Genomic DNA, 22,226 nt, shown 5'->3' with positions numbered 1-22,226 from the left:
ATGTTTTTTACCCCTTTACCTTTTTCTACTTCCCTTCCTCCCCACTTCCCTATGGCAACGTTTCACTAAACTGTTGTCTGTGTCTGTGAATTTTTGTTTGTCTTGTTCGTTTGTTGCTTTCAATTTTATATCCCACATGAGTGACATCATAAAAAAGCTCTCATCACCATTTAAAAGAACAAATGAGAGTATTTTGACTTGACTATGATCACCAAGTATTTTGTATAAAGAAGAAATAGATCTTGTATTTACAAGAATTTTTTTAGCTTTAATATATTCAGTTAACCACCAATGTATTTTTCCAAGAATAATGTCAATAGTTTATAAACAGTTTATTTCATCTACACTAAATTTAGGTATTTTAAAAGATAGAATCCCCCCCCCCCCCAGAAATCAGCATTTATTAAATTTGTCTTGAGTTTTATTGTGTTTAGAGACCATGCTGACTGTATTGCCAATTTATTCTTTTATTCTTGAATGCTGGAATTTCTTGATATTGTCTGTGCCGTCTATCTTCATTTGAGGAGAAAATACTAGGTATTGACTGGCAGAGGAGAAAAACATTTCCATTTCTTGAAGGGTTCAACATGGGGAAAGACCCTAAGGAGCCTGAATTCTTTCATGTCATATAAAGAGATTTTTATTGAGCTGCTTTATTTTGCTCTCTACAATTTGAGATTTCTAGGCCTAGTTGAATGCTTTATCATGGACTCATTAAAGCAAATCATAAAATTTTAGAGCTGAAAGATCCCGTAGAGATCATCAAGTGCAAATGATTGATCTTCTGGGGCAGACAATATAGCATCATATGTATCAGGCATTGAAGTCAGACCAGCCAGGTTAGATTTCTGTTTCTTCCCTTTGCTACTTGGGTGATCTTGGCCAATTACTCAGCCTGTTTCTCCATCTGTAAAATGGAACTAATAATGGACCTATATGCTAGGCTTATTGTGAGATTGTTTAGATGCAACAGTCTAGGAAAACCAAAATCATCGTGTTCGGCAAGTGGTAATGTTACTTCAGAAATGTTACTGATGATGATGATGAGCCTTCAGTAAATGTTAGTGGTGAATAATAATAATAATAATAATAATAATAATAATAATAATAATGATAAAACCCAACCAAGATGTACTGGCTTACGATTGGTATAGGCTAGTTATAATCATGTAATTTGTGTTGATTCCTTTGGGGCAACTGTTTCATTGTTTGCCCTCCTTTAGATTCTTTTTCTGCTCCCTCGATGTGCATAACCTTAGCTGTTCCCACCTTGTGTAATACCATTGTAACGATGTACCATAATTTATTCAGCCATTCTCCTAGGGATGGGTATTTAGGGTGTTTCTAAGTTTTTGATATTTGAGAGAATCTGTATAGAATTATATAGCAAGTAACTGTGAATATATGGTTTTATATTTGTGGAGGTGTATCTTAAGAGTAAGTTTCTTGAAGTATGTTGGTAGGTCCAAGGATAAATGCATATGTAGTTTTGTTCTGAGCAAGACAGCATTTTAGGCAGAGGGTACAGCAGTATAAAGGCTCTGAGGTGGGGTCATATGGCTGGTGTGCTAAAGGAGTCAAGGAGGCCTCAAAGGAACCGGCCTAGGGATGGAAAGTGACCTGCCCAACACCCTATACACTAGTGGTAGAACTAAATAGAACCATGGCCTCCATATTTCTGGTCCATTGTTACACTTATAAACAAGGAAGGCATGCATGGAAAATGGGCTTTTCTGATCAAGGCCAGTGTTCTTAGGGCTGTTCAGTCAGAGGAGGGAGAAGTTTATGGACCAGAGTCAGATAAGACTTCACACATGAGGTAGGATGTGGAAGATGATTAGGACGGGAATAGATATTATTTCCTTTGTAATGAGATGTGTGTGGAGTGATGTTTTGGCACCTTGAGAATGTCCTGTTCCCAGTTTTTTACCTTATGGTTTCAGTACCCCTTGAAAATCCTTTCCTGAATAAATTATGTTGGGGGCTCTGCAAAATAGTGATATTTTTCTTTTAGTACAATCATTTCTTTTCCATAAATGTCATTCTTCTTTAAAGAAGAGCATTTCTTCTTTCCACCCCCCCCTTCTCTTTTTCATTTATTTTTAGGAGCTGTGTACCGTGTAGTTTATAGTCAGTTCATACAATACATATTTGATTGGAAAAGTTGGGTACAAATGAAATTTTAAAATACAGAATCAGATTTCAGGTACAATGGTTGTTCACTCTTCAAAGGAATCTCATTGTAAATCTTTTTTGCAAAGTGAGTAATCACCTCTTAATTTTTGCTATTTTTATAAACTTGAATTTGCATATATAGCATATTTATTCAACACATTATTGAGTGCTTATTATGTTTCAAACACTGTGTTAAGAACTTGGAATAGAATGGTAAGCCGAAGAAGCATGGCTGTCCTTCATGTAGAATGCGTTCTTACAGATAAGAAGACAGTGAGAGTTGCCCAGAACCCAGTGAGCGAAGGCAATTAAGAATTCATATGCAAGGAGTCTTGATTTGGGAGGTATTACATCGGCTTTTGCTAACAACCCTGCTCAAGAAAATGCTTTGAAGTTCAGAACCCTAAACAATCATTCTCTAAGGGTCTGATGAGCAGAATATGTAGTATATTTGGCAATTTCCTCCTGTTGTCTTTTTAATGTAACGTTGAATTACGATTGCAGACCCCTCCCCTCATTGTGCAATTTTATCTAATATTCTTGCCTCTAAGGACACTTTTCCGGTGTTTCTGGAGTCCACACATCCATAAGGCATGTCCTAAGAGGCATAATTCAGAGGCTCCTAAGACCCTGAAGATTCAGAGCAGTAGGCAGACACTCAGTAGCCTCGTCCTGCTTCATTCACCAGGTTCATCTGGGCTAAGCAGCAGCACCAGATTCCTGGCACGATCAGAGAAGTCCACGGGAGAGGAGGAGATTTCTGTAAGCTCTGAAAAGCCTTAGAGGCTCGAGACAGCCCAGCATAGTTCAAAGTTTAGGATACCGAGCTTTCATGAGATGGATTCAAGTATGGTATCTGGGCTGAAAGACATCCCTGTCCTTGCTTTCAGGTTAGTTTTAAGAGACTCAGTCTTCTTGCTGAATTGGACCAGCTGTCCTGGGGATGGCGTGAAGCCCTGGCTGCTTCTCAGCTACACTGCCGGGCAGAAATCTGTAGGCTATTGAGTCTCCTAAGGGAGGGTTAAGTGGCACTTAGCTAGATAAATTGTTTACTAGAGGGACCTCTGAGCAAAGGGGTTTTCCACCACGGAGAAGTTGTTTTCTTAAACTTACACTCTATCTTCAGCAGTACCTCCCTTCAGATTAGTAAGATGGACGTGCCCACAGTTAGGTGTGTACCTGTCTTTAAAGAAATAAGTTATCTGTCAGTTACACTGCTGTGATGTCAGATTCCAGAATATCAGGAACATTCCTTAGAGGAGCTGTTTCACTTTGGATTGAACCCAAGTTTAGAATCAGCCATCTTCTTGTCAAAGGGAAAGGGATAGCCCAGGTGACAAGAAAACACCTGTCACTATGAATTGTTTTGTAAATGACGTCTCTAAGATGCCTGAGGATGTTTCCTTATTTAGTATACATTCTCCTCTGTTGCTTTCACTCATGTCATCTGAAGATGAACAGCATTTTATTTCCAACTTGAGGTACGCAGTAGGGTGATTTCTTATCCCCCGCCCCCAGCTTTTGCTCTTTGGTTGGAATATCAAATCAATTTCTTCTTACAAGGAGCTGGGGCAAAGAAAGATAGGCTTGGGAAGGAAGTTGTTGCTGTCATTTCCCACGTGTACTCCAAAAGGGGACAACTCCTGAGTTCCTTCTGGCCTGGCTTGGATCCTGCAAAGAGAAGGGCTGGCTTGGGTGAAAGGGTGTCTCTTTATTCTTAACTTAAAATGTTGAACCCTGACCAAGTGAAACTATTTCTGGTGGCTGCCAGTAACTTCCACCCTTTTGAAATAAAAACTCAAGGGTTTTGGTTTCACTTTAGAGTTTGAAGTAATCAAGGAGGCGTGAGTGGAAAGCAGAATGAACTGTTAGTATGTAAGTTTCAGTAAGGAGGAGAGTGACATGACATTCCCCCACTCCACTGAAGCACAAGGCATGTGGGGATATTCAGTGGGGGAACGTGCTTAGCTGCTAGGAGAAGGATAGTGAGGTTAAAAGGCGGAAGGGTGTGCCTCATTAATCTCCTAATACTGTTACTCGTAGGGGCAGATGACTAGAAGGATTGGTGTCCGCCTCTTGCCTCCCTCTGCTGTCAATCAAGGTGGCCAACCCTCTTGGCATGCCCGAGACTCTCCCAATTTTAGCACTGAATCTTCTCCATCTTGGGAAAACCTGTAGTCCTGGGCAGACTAGGATGGTTAGTTACCCTGGTTGAATTTTAGGTTATTTGGGGATTGCACATGACAACTGAGAAGCTGCCCCAGATTTCCTTCCTCTGTTCTTTGTTTCTCAGAAAAGCATATGAATGCCCTATGGTATGTGCACGATCCTTCAGTTACAACAACAACAATGGCTGCCGTGGGCTGCATGCCTACTGTGGGCTGCATTCCTACTGTGTGCCAAATACATGATCTTGTTTAGACTTCCTGGCAACGGCAGAGGTAGACTATTTTAAATCCAGTTTTATGGAAGAGGAGACCAGACTCGAGGTCCGTGACATGGATAAAAGGGCTGGGCATATTTCGTAGCTGTACTTCATACTTCTAGAAGGTAGCTCCCAATCCCCGCCTCTCTTCTAAGGTGTAGGGCAGCATTTCCAGCTGTTTGCTGGTCACCTCCTGATGTATCACTGGCACTTTAGACTGGCTGTATTCCAAGCATTTTCTTAGCTTTCCAGGAGGTGGCTCCAATTCCAGACATTTGAACTGAGATCTGCTGGGATTTGAACTGAGGCCTCTTGCTTCCAAATTTGTGAATTTAACTATTATGAAACACTGAGGAAGTAAACGGGACATTGAGTTTGAGTGACAGGATTTGGAATAATAATACCATTAATAAAGATGGGGCAAACAGAGAAGGTGTGATGGAGGAGAGAGGGGGATGGTCAAGTCAGCTTGATCTCTGAATTAAGAGCCACTTGGCATCATTGGGTCCCTATCTCCTCTTTATCAGTTCGTCTTGGCTTAATGATTGTCCTTCAGAACCATCTTCTTTGTTTCTAAGTTAATCACCATCCTTGACTCTCCAGGAGCCATGCACCAGCCCAGGCTGTGGTGAAGCAGCCTGTCCGGGGAGCCGGTGGCAGCACCACAATCACGATTGTCCAGACTGGAGGGGACTGGAGCACGGGCCTCTTCAGCATCTGCAGAGATAGGAGAATTTGTATGTTTTCCCTCTTCATTTAAGTTCTTTACTATCTTCTTTCCCAAGACATCAGTGGGTGGAAAAGCTGTATCAGGCACAAGGACAGAAAGTAAATGGACTAATCCTCTAGTGACTCAAATGTACTCAACGGCGGGGATAACCTTGCTTTTCAGAGATGTGGATGCTTTTATAGAATAAGTGGTGACATCAAGATTGTTTTTAAATGGCAGAGCCCAGTGTTGGGAGAGACGCACCAAAAGGGCTCCCTTTCCTGCTGCTGGTGGGAGTGTGAATTGTACAACCTTCACAGTGGGTGGTTTAGTAACGTGTAAAAAGAACCTCAAGTACTGCATAGCATTTAACCCAGTAATTACATTGCCAGGCATTTCGTCTAAGGAAATAAATCAGGTGCAAAGATTCAGGAGCAACGTCAAATTGTGCCGCGTTGGTTATTGTAGCAACAATCTGCACCAACCTCAGTGTTTAATGGAGACATCCCTGCAATGAATTACTACACAGCCATCAAGAGTCATGTTGTAGAATAACATTTGATGGTATAAAAAGACATTTTGGATGCATTTTTAAATTAAAGATGCAGATGGTAAAACTATGCACTTTCGACACCATTTTGGGAGGAAATATTTAGCAAAATATCTGGAAGGATACAAATACAGATGCTTCCAGCAGGTGTCTCCAGATGGTAAGCTAATGAATAGTTTTAGTTTTCCTTATCTCTTTCTAGTGTTTCTATGAGGAATGTGTTGTACTCTTATAACAATAGGAATTAGCACAAAGTGAAACCCCCTTTGTAGATTGATGTCTTTGCAGACAGTGGGTCAGTTACAAAGAAGTACCAACAACACTGTTCTCTAGCTGCACGATTTCCCCCTGGGTTAGAAGTTCAAAGCACATTGAATCTATTTTTACCTCAGGACATTCTGACCCATCTCTGGTGCCACATGACAGTGTCCCTTTCCAGGACCTGGTGCATTCGCCCTAGGGAGCAACTCAGTCACACAGTCTTTCTTGGAGGGGGGTTGGGGCGGGTTCCCATTGATGGTTGAGGGACAGTCTCTTTAGTTCAAAACCCAACAGACCCTGGATCTAGTATTTTTTGAAGAATATGACTCTCCCTGCTCTTCACAGGCTTATGGGAAGATCTGAATTTGTCCCAAAGTCTCGCAGGCTGGGTCCGTCCGAGAGCTCTGAACTGTTACATGACCCAAGTCCCTGTTTGGCCGAGAGTCTTGCTGAGGGAGAAGCTCTAACAACGTTTTTTGCTGCTCTCATCACCCAGGCTTGCCTGGGCTTCAAGGGGAGGAGACTGGTCAGCACCAAACCCTGCATTCTGTGCCTGTCCCTTTGCCCATCTGACCCAGTGCTCAGCAGGCTTCTTCCTGCCACTGCTACCCTTGTGAACTTCTGACCAGACAGTTTCGGCACTTGTTCTCTGGTTCTCAGGATTCTTTCTAGTGCTCTGACTTCGGTTGTCACCCAGTACTGAGGTACAGAGAAGGCAGGTTAGCCATGTGGGGATGTGGAGGCTTAGCCCCACTTTGTGAAGTGGACCATTTCCCTTTCATAGCATGTAGGTGGGGGTTGGGGAGCCATCCGTGTATTTCCAAGTAGGGCAATGCCTAGAATATAATGCAGTGATTAGGAGAACACATTTGTATCAGATTTAGCACTGGCCTTAAATCTTAACTCTGCCTCTTACTGGTCATTTGACCTCTTAACAAATTCTCTGCACCTTCATTTTCCTTCCTCTAAAATGGGGATAATAAAGGTGCCCACCTCAAGGGTGGTTGTCAGGATTAAAGCAGGTAATATATCGCACACACTCTTGACACTGCTTTGGAAGATAACCAGATCAGAGTTTTGTTGTTGCATGCTATGCTGGGGTAAATAGTGTCCTCTAAAAAAGCACGTCCACCTGGAACCTCTGGATGTGATCTTATTTTGAAATAGGGGGTTTGCAATGTAGTCAAATTAAAAAGAGATTATACTGGATTCGTGAGGAATCTGATGCAATGGCTGGTGTTCTTGTAAGATGAGAGAAGTTTGGGTACAAACACACTGAGAAGGCCATGTGACAGTAGAGGCAGAGAGATAGGAGTAATGTATCTATAAGCCCAGAAATGCTAAAGCTTGCTAGCAACCACCAAAAACTTGGAGAGAGGCATAGAACAGACTCTTCCCTTATTGCTTCCAGAAAGAACCAACCCTGCCAACACATTGATTGCAGACTTCTCCAGTGAGAATAATTTCTCTTGTTTTAAGATGCCCAGTTTGTGGTATTTTGTTCTGGCTACCCTGGGAAACTAATACACAAACAAACATTTGATTTCGTTAGAAGGCTATGCGCTAGCTCACAGAATTAAACAATCAACTAAAAACTAAGCTCAGAAGGGATAAGATGCATTATCGGGAGCTAGCTGACAGTCTGGTCAACCCCAAACATTTTTATCTGTTGTTTTCCTGTTTCAGCAGATGGAGCCCAGTTTGTCTAGCTTCGGTGAAATGCCTGCTGCTTGGCCAGACCCAGGGCATTTTGAATGACAGGTCATTCAATATTGCCAACAATAGTGAAGGGATAATTTCCTAAAATTTTCTGCTGGGGTGCAGGTTACCAGGAATACCCTAACAAAACAATGCACTTAGTGACTCTTAGGTATTAATATTATTACTATACATTTTTATTATTCTCCAGCATGTGGAGAGCAAAGGGTGGAGTCAAGAGACTTAGATTGACTGCTGCAGAGGGATTTCCACCCAATCCCAGGAGAACCTAAAAAGTGGTCAAAGAAAGGTCCACCCTCCACTACCCTCTCTGCTTTAGACATTGCTTCATTGCCTAGCTCTGCTCCCACCCCCATCAGTGGTCAACAGACCAACCACACCAGGTCTCCCGTTCTAGGGGCAAGTGGGAAAGGAAGGAGGACGTGGGTAAATATGTACAGTATTCTTTACAATTGAGTATGACCCATGGAGAACAGGCAGTGATCTCGAATGTTCTGTGTTTTAATTGTTGTTCCCTGGGAACGCTTTCATTTGGTGACTGCTCATGGTGTCTCTGAGCTAATTGTCCTAGAAGAAAATGTAAAGGCAATGTCCCTTTCTACACTCATCTGTACTGTAATTCCCAAGACGGAGCTGGAGTATGAGTGCTATGAACCCTGGGTTTCTTTCCTTTCCTGTTTAAAAGGGCTACTTCATCCACAAAATTTCATTTCCAGCAAATCACTGTGAAAATGGTTGTGACTAACGGGGGAACAAACAGTAGAACTTCTTGCTATGACTTTGTTCCATGCCAGATTCCTATCCTGGGACAGTTTTCCATTAAATGTCGAGAATTATTGCTCCAGTTTGTCATCCATTAAGCAAAGGGTACATTATGAACAGTGATGATTTCCATTTCTTTTTGACATTTTGCTTCTTCGTCTTCTATTATAATTATATATTTTTTGAACTGCCTCCCTCTTCCCACCTCTGTGCTTTTACCTGAATTCGCACTGCAGTCAGATTAGCATACAAGTGCTTCTGTGTCCTTTGGAGATGTGACTGCTGAAAGCTCAGATGGGAAGATGAAGCAGAGGTGAAATCAAGGGCTGTTAAGTGGCATCGTGGGTAAAAGGCTGGGTCGTCCAGTTTCAGGTATGTTTGTGATGTTGCCCCAGAGAAGGATTATGTGGAAGGTGTAATCAACATTGGTTTATAATTCAACTAATATTTACCGAGTTCCTACTATGTATACACCTGTGTATAGGTGTTACAGGCATAACAGTGAATGAGACAGATGGTTTCTTAGAGGAGGCAGACGATAAGCAAATAAGTCAATAGACTAATTACAGCTGTGATAAGTGCAACGAAGGAAATAAACAGGCTGTTATGAACGGAAATTATAGGGGACTGGGGAAAAGGATGGCCTTTCCGAGGCATGCACTTAAGCCGATCGATACGTGAGATGGGTCTGTCAGCCACTCAAACGACCTTCCCCGTGGAGGGCAGCGCAGGCACCAGGCAGTAAAGAGCTCAGTGGACTAGGAACCATCAGACGCCCAAGGTGGGTAGAATGAAGTGGGCCAGGAGTCTCTCTGGTTTTCCGGAAGAGGAAGCAGGCAGGACAAGGCCTCGGACTGGGAGTCCTGTCCCCGAACTGCAGGTAAACTGTCCATGCTCTGAAGCAGGGCCCACTGTTGTCTTGCTCATTGCTCTGGTTTCTGGCAGGTCACTTGGTCCATAGGAGGTGCTTCGAAATATTTCCCGAACAAGTCGTCAATGTATGAATTTCAACCTGTATTCTCACTCGCTTCTTTCTTTCTCGCACTCCATTGAAAGAACCATAAGGCCTCAGAGTTAGGGACATTGCGGGCAGCTGGTCTGGCCCCTCAACTGCTTATGTACACCCCCTCTGCAGCATGCCTGGCAAGGACCTGGATTCCTTGGCTTCCAGAACATTTCCAGGGAGGAGGGCTTCTCCCCTTTGGAAACAGCTCAGTGCTTAAAAAAAAGAAAAAATGATTTTGAATAGGTTACCATGCATATGATGCAAAATTCAAAAGTACCTACCCCTTTGGTGTATGAAAATCAAGTATTCCATCATTTCTTTTTACCCATTCTTCTCCCCAGGGGCAACCCCTCTTACCTGAATCCAGATATAGTCTATCTGCTTGTAAAGGTATAAAAATTTTTTAAATGAAAATGGATTTTCTTTATTATAGAAGTATCAATAATCATTGTAACAGAGAAATGCAAAAGGCTATAAAAGAAAAAAGCAGTATACTGTAATCTCAGCTGGCAGGGATCACCATTGTTAATATTTTGGTATCCTTCCAGATGTTTTCACTGTATGTGTGTGTGTATATAATTTACACAAATACAATTGTAAACACTATTCAGCACATTTGTTTTAATATAACAATATACCTAGGTGATCAGACCATGTCAGCACTTCTGGAGCTAGTATTTTAAATTGCTGCATAGATTCCATTTATTTATCCAAAAATTCCCATTGTGGACCTTATGTGGTTTCCAGACGTTTTGCAGTTCAAACTAATGCTCTGTGAATATACCCTACAGATGTCATTTTGCATGTGTGTGATTCTATCTATTGGCTTATTGTTGGGGAATAAACCTTCTGGTCAACTAGCATGTACCATTTTAAATTTCGATAGATGTTGCCACATGGCTCTCCATTTGGAAGTTGTACTAATTTACACTCCCACCCACAATGTGTGAGTGTGCCCCATTCCTATTTTGAGCATTTCTTATTGTTAGATGGTTCTGCCTTTTTGCAATAATTGATCTGAAATGTGCCTTGCTGCAATTTCCACCCACCTTTTCTACTTTTGCTCTCTGGGACTCCACACTCTGTTTTTGTGTGGGCTGCTTCTTTTTATTTCAGCTCCCCTATAAGTTAGAACGATGAATAATGAACCACATTCCATGCATGAGGGTGGAGCCCATCTCAGAGAAGGAGCCAGGAATATTTAGGCTGTGGGTGCTTATATAACCACCAGGCCTGTGAGTAAAAGGAAGAGGCCGAACTTACGGCTCAAATCCCTCTTGAGCTTAAACACCTTCACTCTTTAAACAAAGCATCAGTGATATTATGCGGTACATATCATCATACCATTCTATTTTTTAACTCAGAATGTGTCTTCAAGCTTTAACTCTGTCGGTACTTAATTGAGCTTCCAGTGCATTCTTAATTATTCCACAGTATGATTGACATCATTATAGTTTTGCTTACACTTTCATCTATTTGTACATTTGTTTTAAATTTTAAGCTACAAATAATGCTGCAGTGGATACCTTTGTACCTGCCGCTTTGTGTGCACGTGTCAGCATCACTCCAGGCAGCTACTGATAAGTGGAATTGCTAGGTCCTGGAGGGTGTTAAAGTTTACTGGATTCAGCCACGTAGCTTCCCAGAGTGGCTGTCCAGTTTTCACTTCCATCAGTGCATGGAGCACCTGTAGCCCATGGTTCCCCACAGTGTTTGTTATTATAAAAACTTGGAAAAATTAGCCCTTCTTATGGGTAATACATGATTTCTGATGGTCTTAATATGCATTTCCCTGATTACTGACAGCATCGAGCAACTTTTCAGGTGTGTCATTGGCCCTTTGAGTTTCCTCTTTGGTGAATTACCTGCTCGTGTCTTATGCCCATTTTATTCTTTTGTTTAATCCCTCCCATATTGATTTGTAGGAGTTCCTGTATATTCTGGATACTTCCCCTTGGCCTGTGATAGATGTTACAAAATTGTCTTCTAGAGACTCTTCAAGACAAAGGATCCCATCACGCTGCTCTTGGGCATTCTTGAGGTGTGAGCCCATCGTGTTTATCCCACTGTACTCCATCGCAGTGTGGACCACTGATACCTGCCACAATAGATCTTTCCTAAAGAAGGTTCATGAATTAAGACGGTCCCACAGGAATAAACACAAAGCAGTGGTGGTGAGATTGCTGTTTTGGAGCATACAAACCCACAGCCTTTGTGGCATATAGATAAATACATAAAACATGAGGACACATGGACAGACGTGCCATGTGTAGGAGGTAAGACTTTGGGGCCAGACTACCGGAGTTCCAATCTGGCTTCTGCCCCTTTCTACTAAATGGATGGACTTGGGGGAATTACTTAAATCCTCAGGGCACACTCAGGATTTGCTCATCTGTAAAATTACAGTTTGCTCATCTGTAAAATCGGCATAGTAAGAGTATAATTTTATAGGATTATTGTGGGAATTAAATGAGTTAATGCAAAGGACTTTTAGCAGAGCTTGGCACAGGGTTAAATTTGTAGGAGTATTAGCTGTTATATAAGAAAAGTTTGGCTTCCATAGTGTTTTCCTTTTTTTAAAAATCATATCTGATTTCTCTTCCAAGGTAATTGAATTTGGGTGTGTTTCCTTCAGCATCTAGTACCACCTTTTAATGCACACTTGGGTAACATGGTTATATGATGAAAAAACTAAATTAAAAAAACAGCGTGTGTTTTTAAAAAAAGCATACAAGTCATAAAAATAAGGCACAGGAGTTCCACTGTACAAAACGACAACTTCTTTACAATACACTTACTGAGGATGGTGGGCATTTCTCTTTGTCAGGTCAAGTGTTGCTTTTGATTAATTTTTTATTTGCAAGGATTTGTTATACTATTTTGTAATGCACGCACAAAATGAGATTTGGTTGATTTTCACGTGCCAGGATTTCAAAGTCCCCTAACTCAAGGTTGCATGCAGTGTGACCACTCTGAACTCGCTATAAGTTTCCTGGGCCCTTTGCCGTTGTCAGCGCTGGGTGGAGCCTGCTGATTTCACTGGGGGTAATAATTTTTTAAAAAATGAAGTGAAACATCCCAGACTTACTGAAGGCTGAATTCAGAGTTTGTTTTCAGCCACGCATTGCCTCCTGTACATGATTTAGTGATTATCTTCAAACTTTTGAATGGATGAAATAGAGGTTATGTTCCTTGGAGATAGGCTGCCCCCTGGAGCCCATCCCCCACCCCCTCCCCATTCCTTTGGAACACGTGTGCTGCCTCACCCCCATGCCACCTTGAAGAAGTCCAGACTCCTGGAACATTCCTTGGAGGTTCTGAGATAAAGGCTCATTCCTAGCTTTTTGCTTCTTGGTCATTGAATTTGGGAGTGGGGCTTTGCATTCTCTCTTGTTGGGGAGGGTGGGAGGGACTGGTAGGCAGACAGGCTTTGGACGAGAAGTCGTGTGCTGGTGACACCGTGTGATCCTGTGCATCTGGAACACTAAAGGCTGTGATCACTACCGTTTCACATTCGTTAGAATGGCTAAGATAAGAAAGACTGACAACAGCACATGTTGGTGAGGATGTGGAACGACGAACTCTCATACATTGCTGGTGGAGTGTTAAATTGTACACCTAATCTGGAGAACTGTTTGTTAGTTTCTTGTAAAGTTAAACATAAATCTACCCTATGCCCTAGCAATTCCATTTTCAGGAATCCACCCAAGTGAAGTGAAAATGTATGTCCACATAAAGACTCGTATATGAATGTTCATAGTACTTATTCATAAGATTAATAGCAAAAATTGGAGTAATCTGTGGCAAAATGGATAAACAATTTGTGGATTATTCATACATTTCAATACTATTTGACAGCAAAAAGAACAAACTATAGATTCCCATAACAACATAGATGAATCTCAAGAAACATGGCATTGAACAAAAGACTGTTACAAAAGTAAACAGGATTCTGTTTATATGAAGTCCAAGGAGAGGTAAAAACTCACCTATGGGAACAGAAATCAGAAATGTGGTTTCCTATGGACTGGGATGGGGGCTGGGGGTGGGGAGATTGGGACCCTCTGGGAAGAGACACAAAGGAATTCCCCAGGGTGAGGGCAGCATTCCACACTTTGGTTACTTGGGTGAATATCATTGTCAACATTTATGATTTCTGCATTTTTTTTGTATTTCATTATGCCTCAATAACATTTATTGAATGCATTTTTCAAAGGTTATGATTAGCTTTTTTTCTTTTTTGCTGTTACATAGTCCTAATTTTTGGTATTTATCCAGGTTGTCACCTTTCTCAATGCTAGATGACAACATAGTACTGTATATCAGGGGTTCTTCACCTGAGGTCCATTGATAGTTTACAATGGATCCTTGAACCCCGTGAAATTGAATGCACAATTTTGCACGTCTGTGTGCATGTATTTTTCTTTTCCCTTGAGGAGCAAGTTCATAGCTGTCATCATATTCCCCAAAGGGTCTGTGACCCAAAACATATTTAAAACAGAACCTCTGTGTTAGATGGTTCATGCAGAATGTGTAGGCAACAGGATCAGTAGTTATGAGTGGATGAATAAATGACAAACTGTTTCCAGTTGATGTTCAAGGAACCAAGCCTCTAATAGTTTACAGATTAAAACTGGCAGATGTCAGTGGCTGGCACTAAACTCGCAGAAATTAGCATAACCTTCTGGCCTGAGAAATAGAATAAAGTCCTGATAAGAATAGCAGGCAGAATCAGTGTACCATAAGAGGGCTTTCAATCACAATCATAGCAAAAGATGCCTGTTATTGAAAAGTATCATATAATGTGTCTATTTTAAATATTGAAATTAGATGAACACAATAGAAGCAATAGTTAGATTCAACTGTAAAAAAATTATTTAATGCTTTCTCTTGACTGGAGAAAACAATTACCGCAGTGAATGCTAACAGAATTGTATCAGGTTCAGCTTTGCCGGTGTTTAACAAAAGAAGACAATTTTGATGTGGCTCACTTATGGCAATTTCCATACACTGAGTTTTGAGAATTGGTTATTCATTCACAGTCCCCGATTACAGAGAGACAATGCAGCATCACACTGATGGCAGAGGGCAGTAAATGCTCCTTGCCTTGGGGAGTTGCTCCGAGGTCACCTGAGAACTCTGGCTTTCTTTTATGTGGTGATTGACAGGTCTCTGTGGTCTGTTTTGTCCGATGTGTCTTGAGTGTGACATCGCCAGGCATTATGGAGAATGTTTTTGTTGGCCATTGTTACCTGGGTCCACCTCTGCACTGAGAATTGGCACCAGAGAGAGACATAAAATACGGGTAAGTGTGTTTGAATGTATATGGGAACCTCAATCTATTTGAGAACCTGGATGTGCTTTTCCAAAAAGAAAAAAGAGAGGTTCTGGGCGAGGAAAATACCACAGTTAGTGGAAGACTTTAGGAAAGGAAGGGCAAGAAATTTCTGTGTTCATTCATTACGAGCATGTATGTTAACCAAAACGTCACGTTGTGAAGGGTATTTCCAAGGGGCACCTATTCTAATACAGATTATTGGTCAACGGGCCACTTCTGTTTTCTCTCATTGCATCAAGAGAAAATGACAGAATTATATCAAATTTGGATGGCCTGAGTTAAAATATAGTCTATGTGGCATATGCAGAATTCACTTTAGGGGTCCCCTGGGGACCCTTCAAAGAGCCAGACAATTTCCAGGGCAGCTGAGACTGAGGTAAAATGAGAGATTGAGGACAGACATCATATATATTCAGATGTGGGTGGTAAGAAAGAAAAAAAATTCATCTCTTTATAATTCATATAAAATGAATTTCTAATATCTCTAATATATATTTTTAAGTGAAAAAAAGAGTAAGGCAGAGAGGTATGAAACTATTTACATTGAAAGACGATATGTATATACCTGCGTAGACATAGAATTTATCTGGAAGTGGAGATAAGAAACTGCCAAGAATGGTACCCCTGAACAGGTAACTGGGTGGCTGGGGACATCTACAGAAGGGGGAATTTACTTTATTTCCTGTCCCTTCTTATTGTGGGAGTTTTAGATCATGTGCACTTATTACCCATTTCAAAGAAATAAATACTTAAAAATATTAAATCCTAAGAGAAACAAAAAAGATGTCGATAGAGAAATCATTGGTTTCAAATATCAACATCCCAAAGGGCAGGCCCCTGAATTGCAAAGGTTGGTCAACAGATGGGCAGCTTGTCACCTGGATAACCGAGGGGAGCTGTGTGCCTGGGCGTTGACTTCGGGGTGTTGGCGGATTTTGGAAGCAGTTCATGGGATAAGCCAGCAGGTGGTGCTGTGGAGGCCCCTGGGGAATGGACATGGGCCTGTGCGATGGTACCGGAATGGACCCTGGGTCTCTCCCCCTAGGGCACACTGTGTGAGGACTGGCTCGCGGTGCACTGCTGTTGGCCTTGTTCCATCTGTCAGGTGGCCCGGGAACTCAAAATACGGACCTCCCAACTCTATGAAATCTCAGCAGCCCCTTCAACTAAGGACACCTGTATTTGACAGAGCACGAAAACTCCTCCTCACTCCCCCTTGCCCTCCTCTTAATAGAGAGATGGTTCTTAAGTTTTCACCGAAGTAGTTTGAAAATAAACAACTCCCCCTCCCCACTTCTTTATTGTTGTTCTTTCTTTACATGTCTCCCGAGGAAGCCTCTGTTATTTGTCTGGATTTGCTCTGCCAGCCCAGTCACACCAGGCAGATTCTAGAGGCAAGTTCTGTGCCCTCCAACCCCCTGCCTGGAGATTTGGCTGCATTTTTCACCATTTTCCTACTGTCATCCTTTCATGAGGGATGTCCAGGAAGCTGGAAGAATTGTGGTATGGCTTTCTTACGCTAAGGAAGCCACTTTTCCCAAAGTACCACTGATGGTTAATTTTAGTTAGCACCTGGCCAGGGCACGAAATGTCACCAACATACAGAAGCATTGTCCTTCCCTCCTGATTCCTTCGGTCCTGACTGCATCAAGGAGAAAGTATCAGGGCACGGGGAATCTTGAACACCTCTCTAGCACTTGCACGTTTCAGCCCCAGAGCCTCAGGCAAGCAACTGTTACAGAGTTGAGTTGAATCGCGTCTTCTCCCTCCCCTCTCCCACCCCCACCCAAAAAGATATGTTGAAACCCTAACTCCCGGTACCTGGGAATGTGACCTTCTTTGGAAACGGGACATAATTAAGATGAAGTCATTAGGATGGGCCCTAATCCAATATGACTGCTGTCCTTACAAGAAGAGAGACTTAGAGGCTCACAGAAGGAAGACAACCCTGTAACGATGGAAGCAGAAATTGGAGTGACGCTGTCATAAGCCAAGGGGTGCCTGGGGCTGCCAGAAGCTGGAGGAGGAGAGAGAAGACCCTCCCCGAGAGCTTTTAGAGGGAGTACCGACCTGTCAACATCTTGATTTTGGATTTCTCGCCTCCAGAACCACGAGCGAATATTTCTGTGGCTGTAAGCCACCCAGTTCGTGGTGCTTTCTTACAGCAGCACTAGGAAGCTGCTACACCAATCATCTACCGTGTGAATAGAATATTTTTGTTTCTGTAGTCACAGAACGGTGCGGTGCGAGGAGGCAGAGCTGTGAAGCTTGACATGCCTCCTTCAGTTACTAATTGTGTAACTCTAGGCACATTTACTAATCTCTCTGTGCCTCTGTGTCCTCACGTGCAAAATGACAGTTCCGACCTCGCAGGGCTGTGAGGATTCTAACAAGTCAGGACACTAGGTATGGCACCTGGCCAGCAGAAAGGACTCAGTACACGCGACCTATTATACTTATCTGCGGCTACCTTATATTCATAGCATGTTGTACTGGTTTTCCATTTACAGTTGAGATAGGAAGTTTTCAAATGAATTTTGGATTAAAATGGAGACAATTAAAATGAGAATAGTAAGTAAATAACAATACAGATGGTTGGTGGACATGGAAAACATTGTGAAGGTGGTAAAACACTAATTTTATTGAGTAGCTGTATGTGCCAGGCGCTGCTCAAAGTCGTCTACCTGCTTTAAGACATTTAATCCTTAACATTTCTCAGGTAGGTGCTATTATATCTCCAATTTTCCAGAAAAGGAACCTGAGCCACAGAGAGGTTAAGTAACTTGCCCAAGGCCACACAGCTGGTGAGCGACAGGCAGCAAGCAGGGAAGGCCTCTGGCCAAGAGCCTTCTTGGGTCCTCAAGGTTTTACAAACTGGTGTTTGCTCCATGGAGATGAACTCAGCCTGGTGAGCACTTAGAGAAGTGTCACTCGCCCCTGCCCCCAGCCATCCCCACTGAAACTAAGCAATTCCGGTCTGACAATCAAGTGATTCTTCTACCAGCCCTTCCTTTGGATGTCTGGAGCAGCTGCCAGGAACCAAAGCCCTTTGGGAAAGTTAAATACTCATGTTGATGTTTAATCTATGATGAAGTACTCCCCTCTCCAAGTCAGCTACTGAAAAAACCAGACCTCAGGGACAACTCTATTAAGCGAAAATAAAGCTGTTTTATTGTTTCATGCTAAAACACATATCGGGCTTCACAAGCTTACAGCTGGGAACAATATGCATTTTTGGCAAAGGAGACTTGGGTAATCTCTCCACTTTCACACGACTAACCCCTCCCTGTGTGGAGAGCAGATGGTATCTCATGGACTGGTTTCTGGCCCACTTTTCTCAGCTGATGTAAAAGGTGTGAGTGGACCTCTCCAGCAAGGGGGCCCCCCTTTTTTCCTTTTCCTTCTTCTGATCAGCCTGGGTGTTAAGGAGCAAGCTTAATATTTCATAAAAGCCACAAACCCAAACAAGTAAAACGCGGGGCTCTAAAAGCATTGAGTCTACCACCAAATCACAGAACATAAAATGGAGAACTGATATGTGGATAGTTAAATATCCACATATCAATTGGATATGATTTGTTTTCAAATATCCACATATCAATTTGGATATGATCCAAATTGAAAACCAATGGTGGAGAGTGGTCCTGAAGCATGGTGGTTTAGGGCCATAACTTCTGGTTTCTTCTAGAACATGTCAAGTGCAAGAGAAAAAGGACTTAACAAAAACATGTGACTCCTTCCTAGGAGAAAAGTTATCCAACTGATATTAAACTCCCCTCATTTGCTCAGATTTAAAACAAGCTATTGGTGGCACAACTCAGTTAACCCAACGGTTGAAGGTAAGTTCTGTGTGTTTTTCTTCTCACTAGAAAGTTCCTTTCGGTTTTCCAAGATGCAAAGTGTAGAATTGATCTCTGATCACCCCATGTGGGTAAACAACACCAACCACATGCAATAGACGTTGCAAAGTAATCCATATAAATGATAAATTACAAAACCAGAAAGCAAACCAAACTCCACCAAACCTCTTGGCTTTACAGTGGAATATACTAAGGAAAGAAGCTGCCAGCCCTGGTACTCTATTTCTTGGAACAAAGACGTGAAAAGTTTGGAGGTCCTTAAGTGTCCACTGCCCTATAAAATAATTTTTATATGTTTACATGTTTTATACATCTAAGGTTTATTTATACAATAATCCATAACAACTAACATTATACCCTTTTTATAAACATTATTCACATACATATTAGCTCATAAAGATTCTCTTTTGGTCTGTTAAAAACACTGCACTTAAAAAAACAAGCAGACACAAGAGTCGATAGCTTTCCTGCATATATTTCCATGGAAAAGGGAATTTTTCTCCCCTTCCATTTTCTCTTTCCTCTTTTTTCCCCCCTAAACAACACCCTCTTCCTTCAACCAACATATAATCATAAGAAGGAACAATCCCAGAAGATAAAACTCAAGCTTCATGCTTAGCAAACAATTCCAGGGAAAATTTCTGGGCTGACCTCATTCTAATCATTCTAACTCCTCCTTCCCCCTCCCCACCACCTTTTGACCCATGACTATTTGGAATCTAGATCCTGGAACTGAAAGTCCAGAGGAAATAGGGGAGCTTTAGGAAAACTTTAGGAAATGGGGGAGCTTTCCTTAAGCTTCTGGGTTTGGCTCAGAGCAAATCAGATCCTTCATTTGTGTTTTAAGAAAATATTTGGTTGACTGGTTAAGCAGGTACAAAGGAAAAGCGAACTCTCCATAAAACCCTCTACTATAAGCCCGGGAAAGTTCCCAGAGACTGAAAAGCCAGCAAGTGAAAAATGAGGAGTGGTGGTTTCCTATTGCTCTCTACATGTGAGAGGGGGAAGCCAAGGGGAGAAGAAAATCTGAGCGAGAGGGCCTCGAAGACAAGGCTGTCATTACCAATGTGGCCGAATGGTTTCTGGGCACTAAATGTTGTGTTGTGTCTCCCCCCACCCCACTCCCCAGTTTATACAATTTGCTTTTGTGTGGGCAGCTTGCCTACACTTAACCTTTCCCTACATCACATATAAACGTAAAATTCCTTCCAACTCAGACAGTCTTCCATTACCCTGGAAGACGAAGTCATGGAAACCTATTCATAGGTGGGCCGTAAGGCCCCATGGTAGTAACGAGTAGAGTCCAGAATCTGAAGGCGGCATCTCTGTATTCACTGCTGCTGAGGCTAAAGAGGAGCCAACCCAGTCCGAATCCATCCCAGAGGAAATGGAACCAACCTTTAGTCCTAGTAGTTCAGACAAAAGGGATGACTGATAGTTGGCAGCACGGTCATTGACCACGTGTGAGAAGATGTCACCAGTGAATTATCCTTTCTGTGGTCTCATCCTCCTGCTTTCTCACTCACCATTTGGCAGATAAAGCCAGTGCTCGGAGGTTTTGTTGTTGCTTATTATCACCTTCTCCTAAGGTTCACCGAGAGAAGGGTGTGGGGAAGAAGTCCAAGTTATTCAACCCATGAAGATGGGCACCGCCAGTGTGAGTCCTGCATGGGACAGCTTCACGTAGAAGAAAACGTTTCTGTAACCACAAGATGCAATCCTTACTCTGCTCATGGTTCGCCTCATGTCTGCTCCTGCTTACAAGCAGGCCTGGCTGAAAGACTGAGGATGTATCCGTGCAAAAGCAGGGTCCCAAATGTTAAAACACCCGGCACGTCCACAGGACGCTGCGTTCTTGTCACTAGTAATCGGGGCAGCATGTGTTTTTAAAACTGAGATTCTCATGGACGTCTTAAGATAAGGAATAAGGTGAAAATGTATGGCTTGAAGAGCCTCAGGGGGTTTGTGAATTGCGTTTATCTGCAGAACGCCTCTCTCTGGTTAGCACAGATACTTTAAAAATCTGTATTTTAAATTAGAAATTTGTTTTAAACCAGGAGTAGACTATCTTCTAATGACTTCGCCTTGAAGACGACTTATTTCTGAACACACACACACAATGCACGGGGATAACTGATTTTTCGATCTTTAGACTGGAAATAGCCTCTCTGTAAGGCACTGCCCTCCGTGGCATCTCTGTGATGACATCATGGATTTCTCTTATCTGAGATTCTTCATGTACCAAGCCCTATTTCCTAGATCAGGCGTTCTAATAGAAACCCCGTGGATCAGAAGGTGTGTTTGTGGGGAAGACAGATGGAATTGGAATGGAAAAGAAGGAGGATGTGGCAGAGAGATGCAGGTTGCTCCCTCGGGAGTCGGGGGTGGGGGGTGAAGGATGGGGACATGGTGAGAAAGCCCTGGCCTCGCTGGCTTGAACACCCCACACAAGAATATTAGGGTGTCTCCTGCACTTCTCTAAATCTGAGCTGGAGAGACAGGCCAGTCGCAGAGCTGAAAGGCACTTGATGTCCAGTCTTTCCATTTGTCAGTTAGGTGCCAAGGTGTGAGAAATTGGCATGATCAAATCTGGCTTTGACCTCAGAACAGAGTAACAGGGAGGGATGGGAGTCCAGTGGAACCTGTAACAGCACATGACGCATTTGCTTTTCTCCGGCCTGGCACACCACCCATTGATACTGTGGGTGAAGACAGATTTGTTCTTTCTCCTATTCCCCTTCTGACTTGGAGGCCAGCCTATTGGTATTCCTGTACCATGCCTGATGTCCAAGGAATATCACGTGGTCCACAAACTCTCCATTGAGCAGTTTCCATCCAATCAGATCCTTTGTTTTCGTCAGCATCCCTGTTGTTGCTAGCTCCTCCTGGGAAGATTACCAAGGCAGGGTCTGTGAAGGTGAAAAAGATTTCAGACTCTCTCATGTGTGAATGCATCCTGGGAAGACAATAGTTCTTTAGAATTCTTATACAGGTGTATACGAGAGAGAGAGAGAGAGAGAGAGAGAGAGAGAGAGAGAGAGAGAGAGAGAGAGAGAGAGAGAGAGAGAATCAAAACACAGTAAAATGTTAATATCTAGGGAACCTAGCTCTGAGGTGTATAAGGAATTCTTTGTACTATTTCGGCAACATTTCTTTAAGTCTGAAATTATTTCAAAAATAAAAAGTTAAAATCCACAAGCCCCCAGGATTTCTCCAAGGCCTCAAATATTCTATTTTGATCACCAAACTCTACCTGCGTCCCAATCACCCCCACAGATGCAATCGATGCCCACCCCTCCCTGCCCAGCACTTGGCCCCTTTCCACTTCCTGAGGCTGAGTGCTCACATGTGGCCAGTGCCTCAGGCCGCCCCTCGTCCAGGTGAGTGCAGGTGGTTTGAATGGGCATCACAGGAGTCGGCT

The 22,226-nt window shown here is 42.6% G+C and overlaps 2 protein-coding genes across 3 annotated transcripts in view; one reads left to right on the top strand and one right to left on the bottom strand.

The window, feature by feature from the left end:
• Positions 1-3,400: 3,400 nt before the first annotated feature.
• Positions 3,401-16,131, top strand: PLAC8L1 (PLAC8 like 1; the record flags this gene model as incomplete). Its single annotated transcript, XM_081036351.1, has 4 exons — positions 3,401-3,656; positions 5,204-5,337; positions 14,776-14,912; positions 15,991-16,131. The coding sequence occupies exons 1-4, from the start codon at positions 3,532-3,534 to the stop codon at positions 16,129-16,131; spliced, it is 537 nt and encodes a 178-aa protein (XP_080892477.1). The 5' UTR covers positions 3,401-3,531.
• The window catches only part of SH3RF2 (SH3 domain containing ring finger 2), a 114,802-nt gene continuing 106,431 nt past the window's right edge, over positions 13,856-22,226 (bottom strand). For both annotated transcript variants that reach the window (XM_081036349.1, XM_081036350.1), the window contains one exon: positions 13,856-21,714. The gene's annotated coding sequence lies outside the window, so the exon portion shown is untranslated. The remainder of the gene's footprint in view (positions 21,715-22,226) is intronic.

The sequence above is a fragment of the Rhinolophus hipposideros genome, assembly GCF_964194185.1.
Source record: "Rhinolophus hipposideros genome assembly, chromosome: 23".
NCBI classification, from domain to species: domain Eukaryota; kingdom Metazoa; phylum Chordata; class Mammalia; order Chiroptera; family Rhinolophidae; genus Rhinolophus; species Rhinolophus hipposideros.
This window is presented reverse-complemented; position numbering and strand designations above follow the sequence as displayed.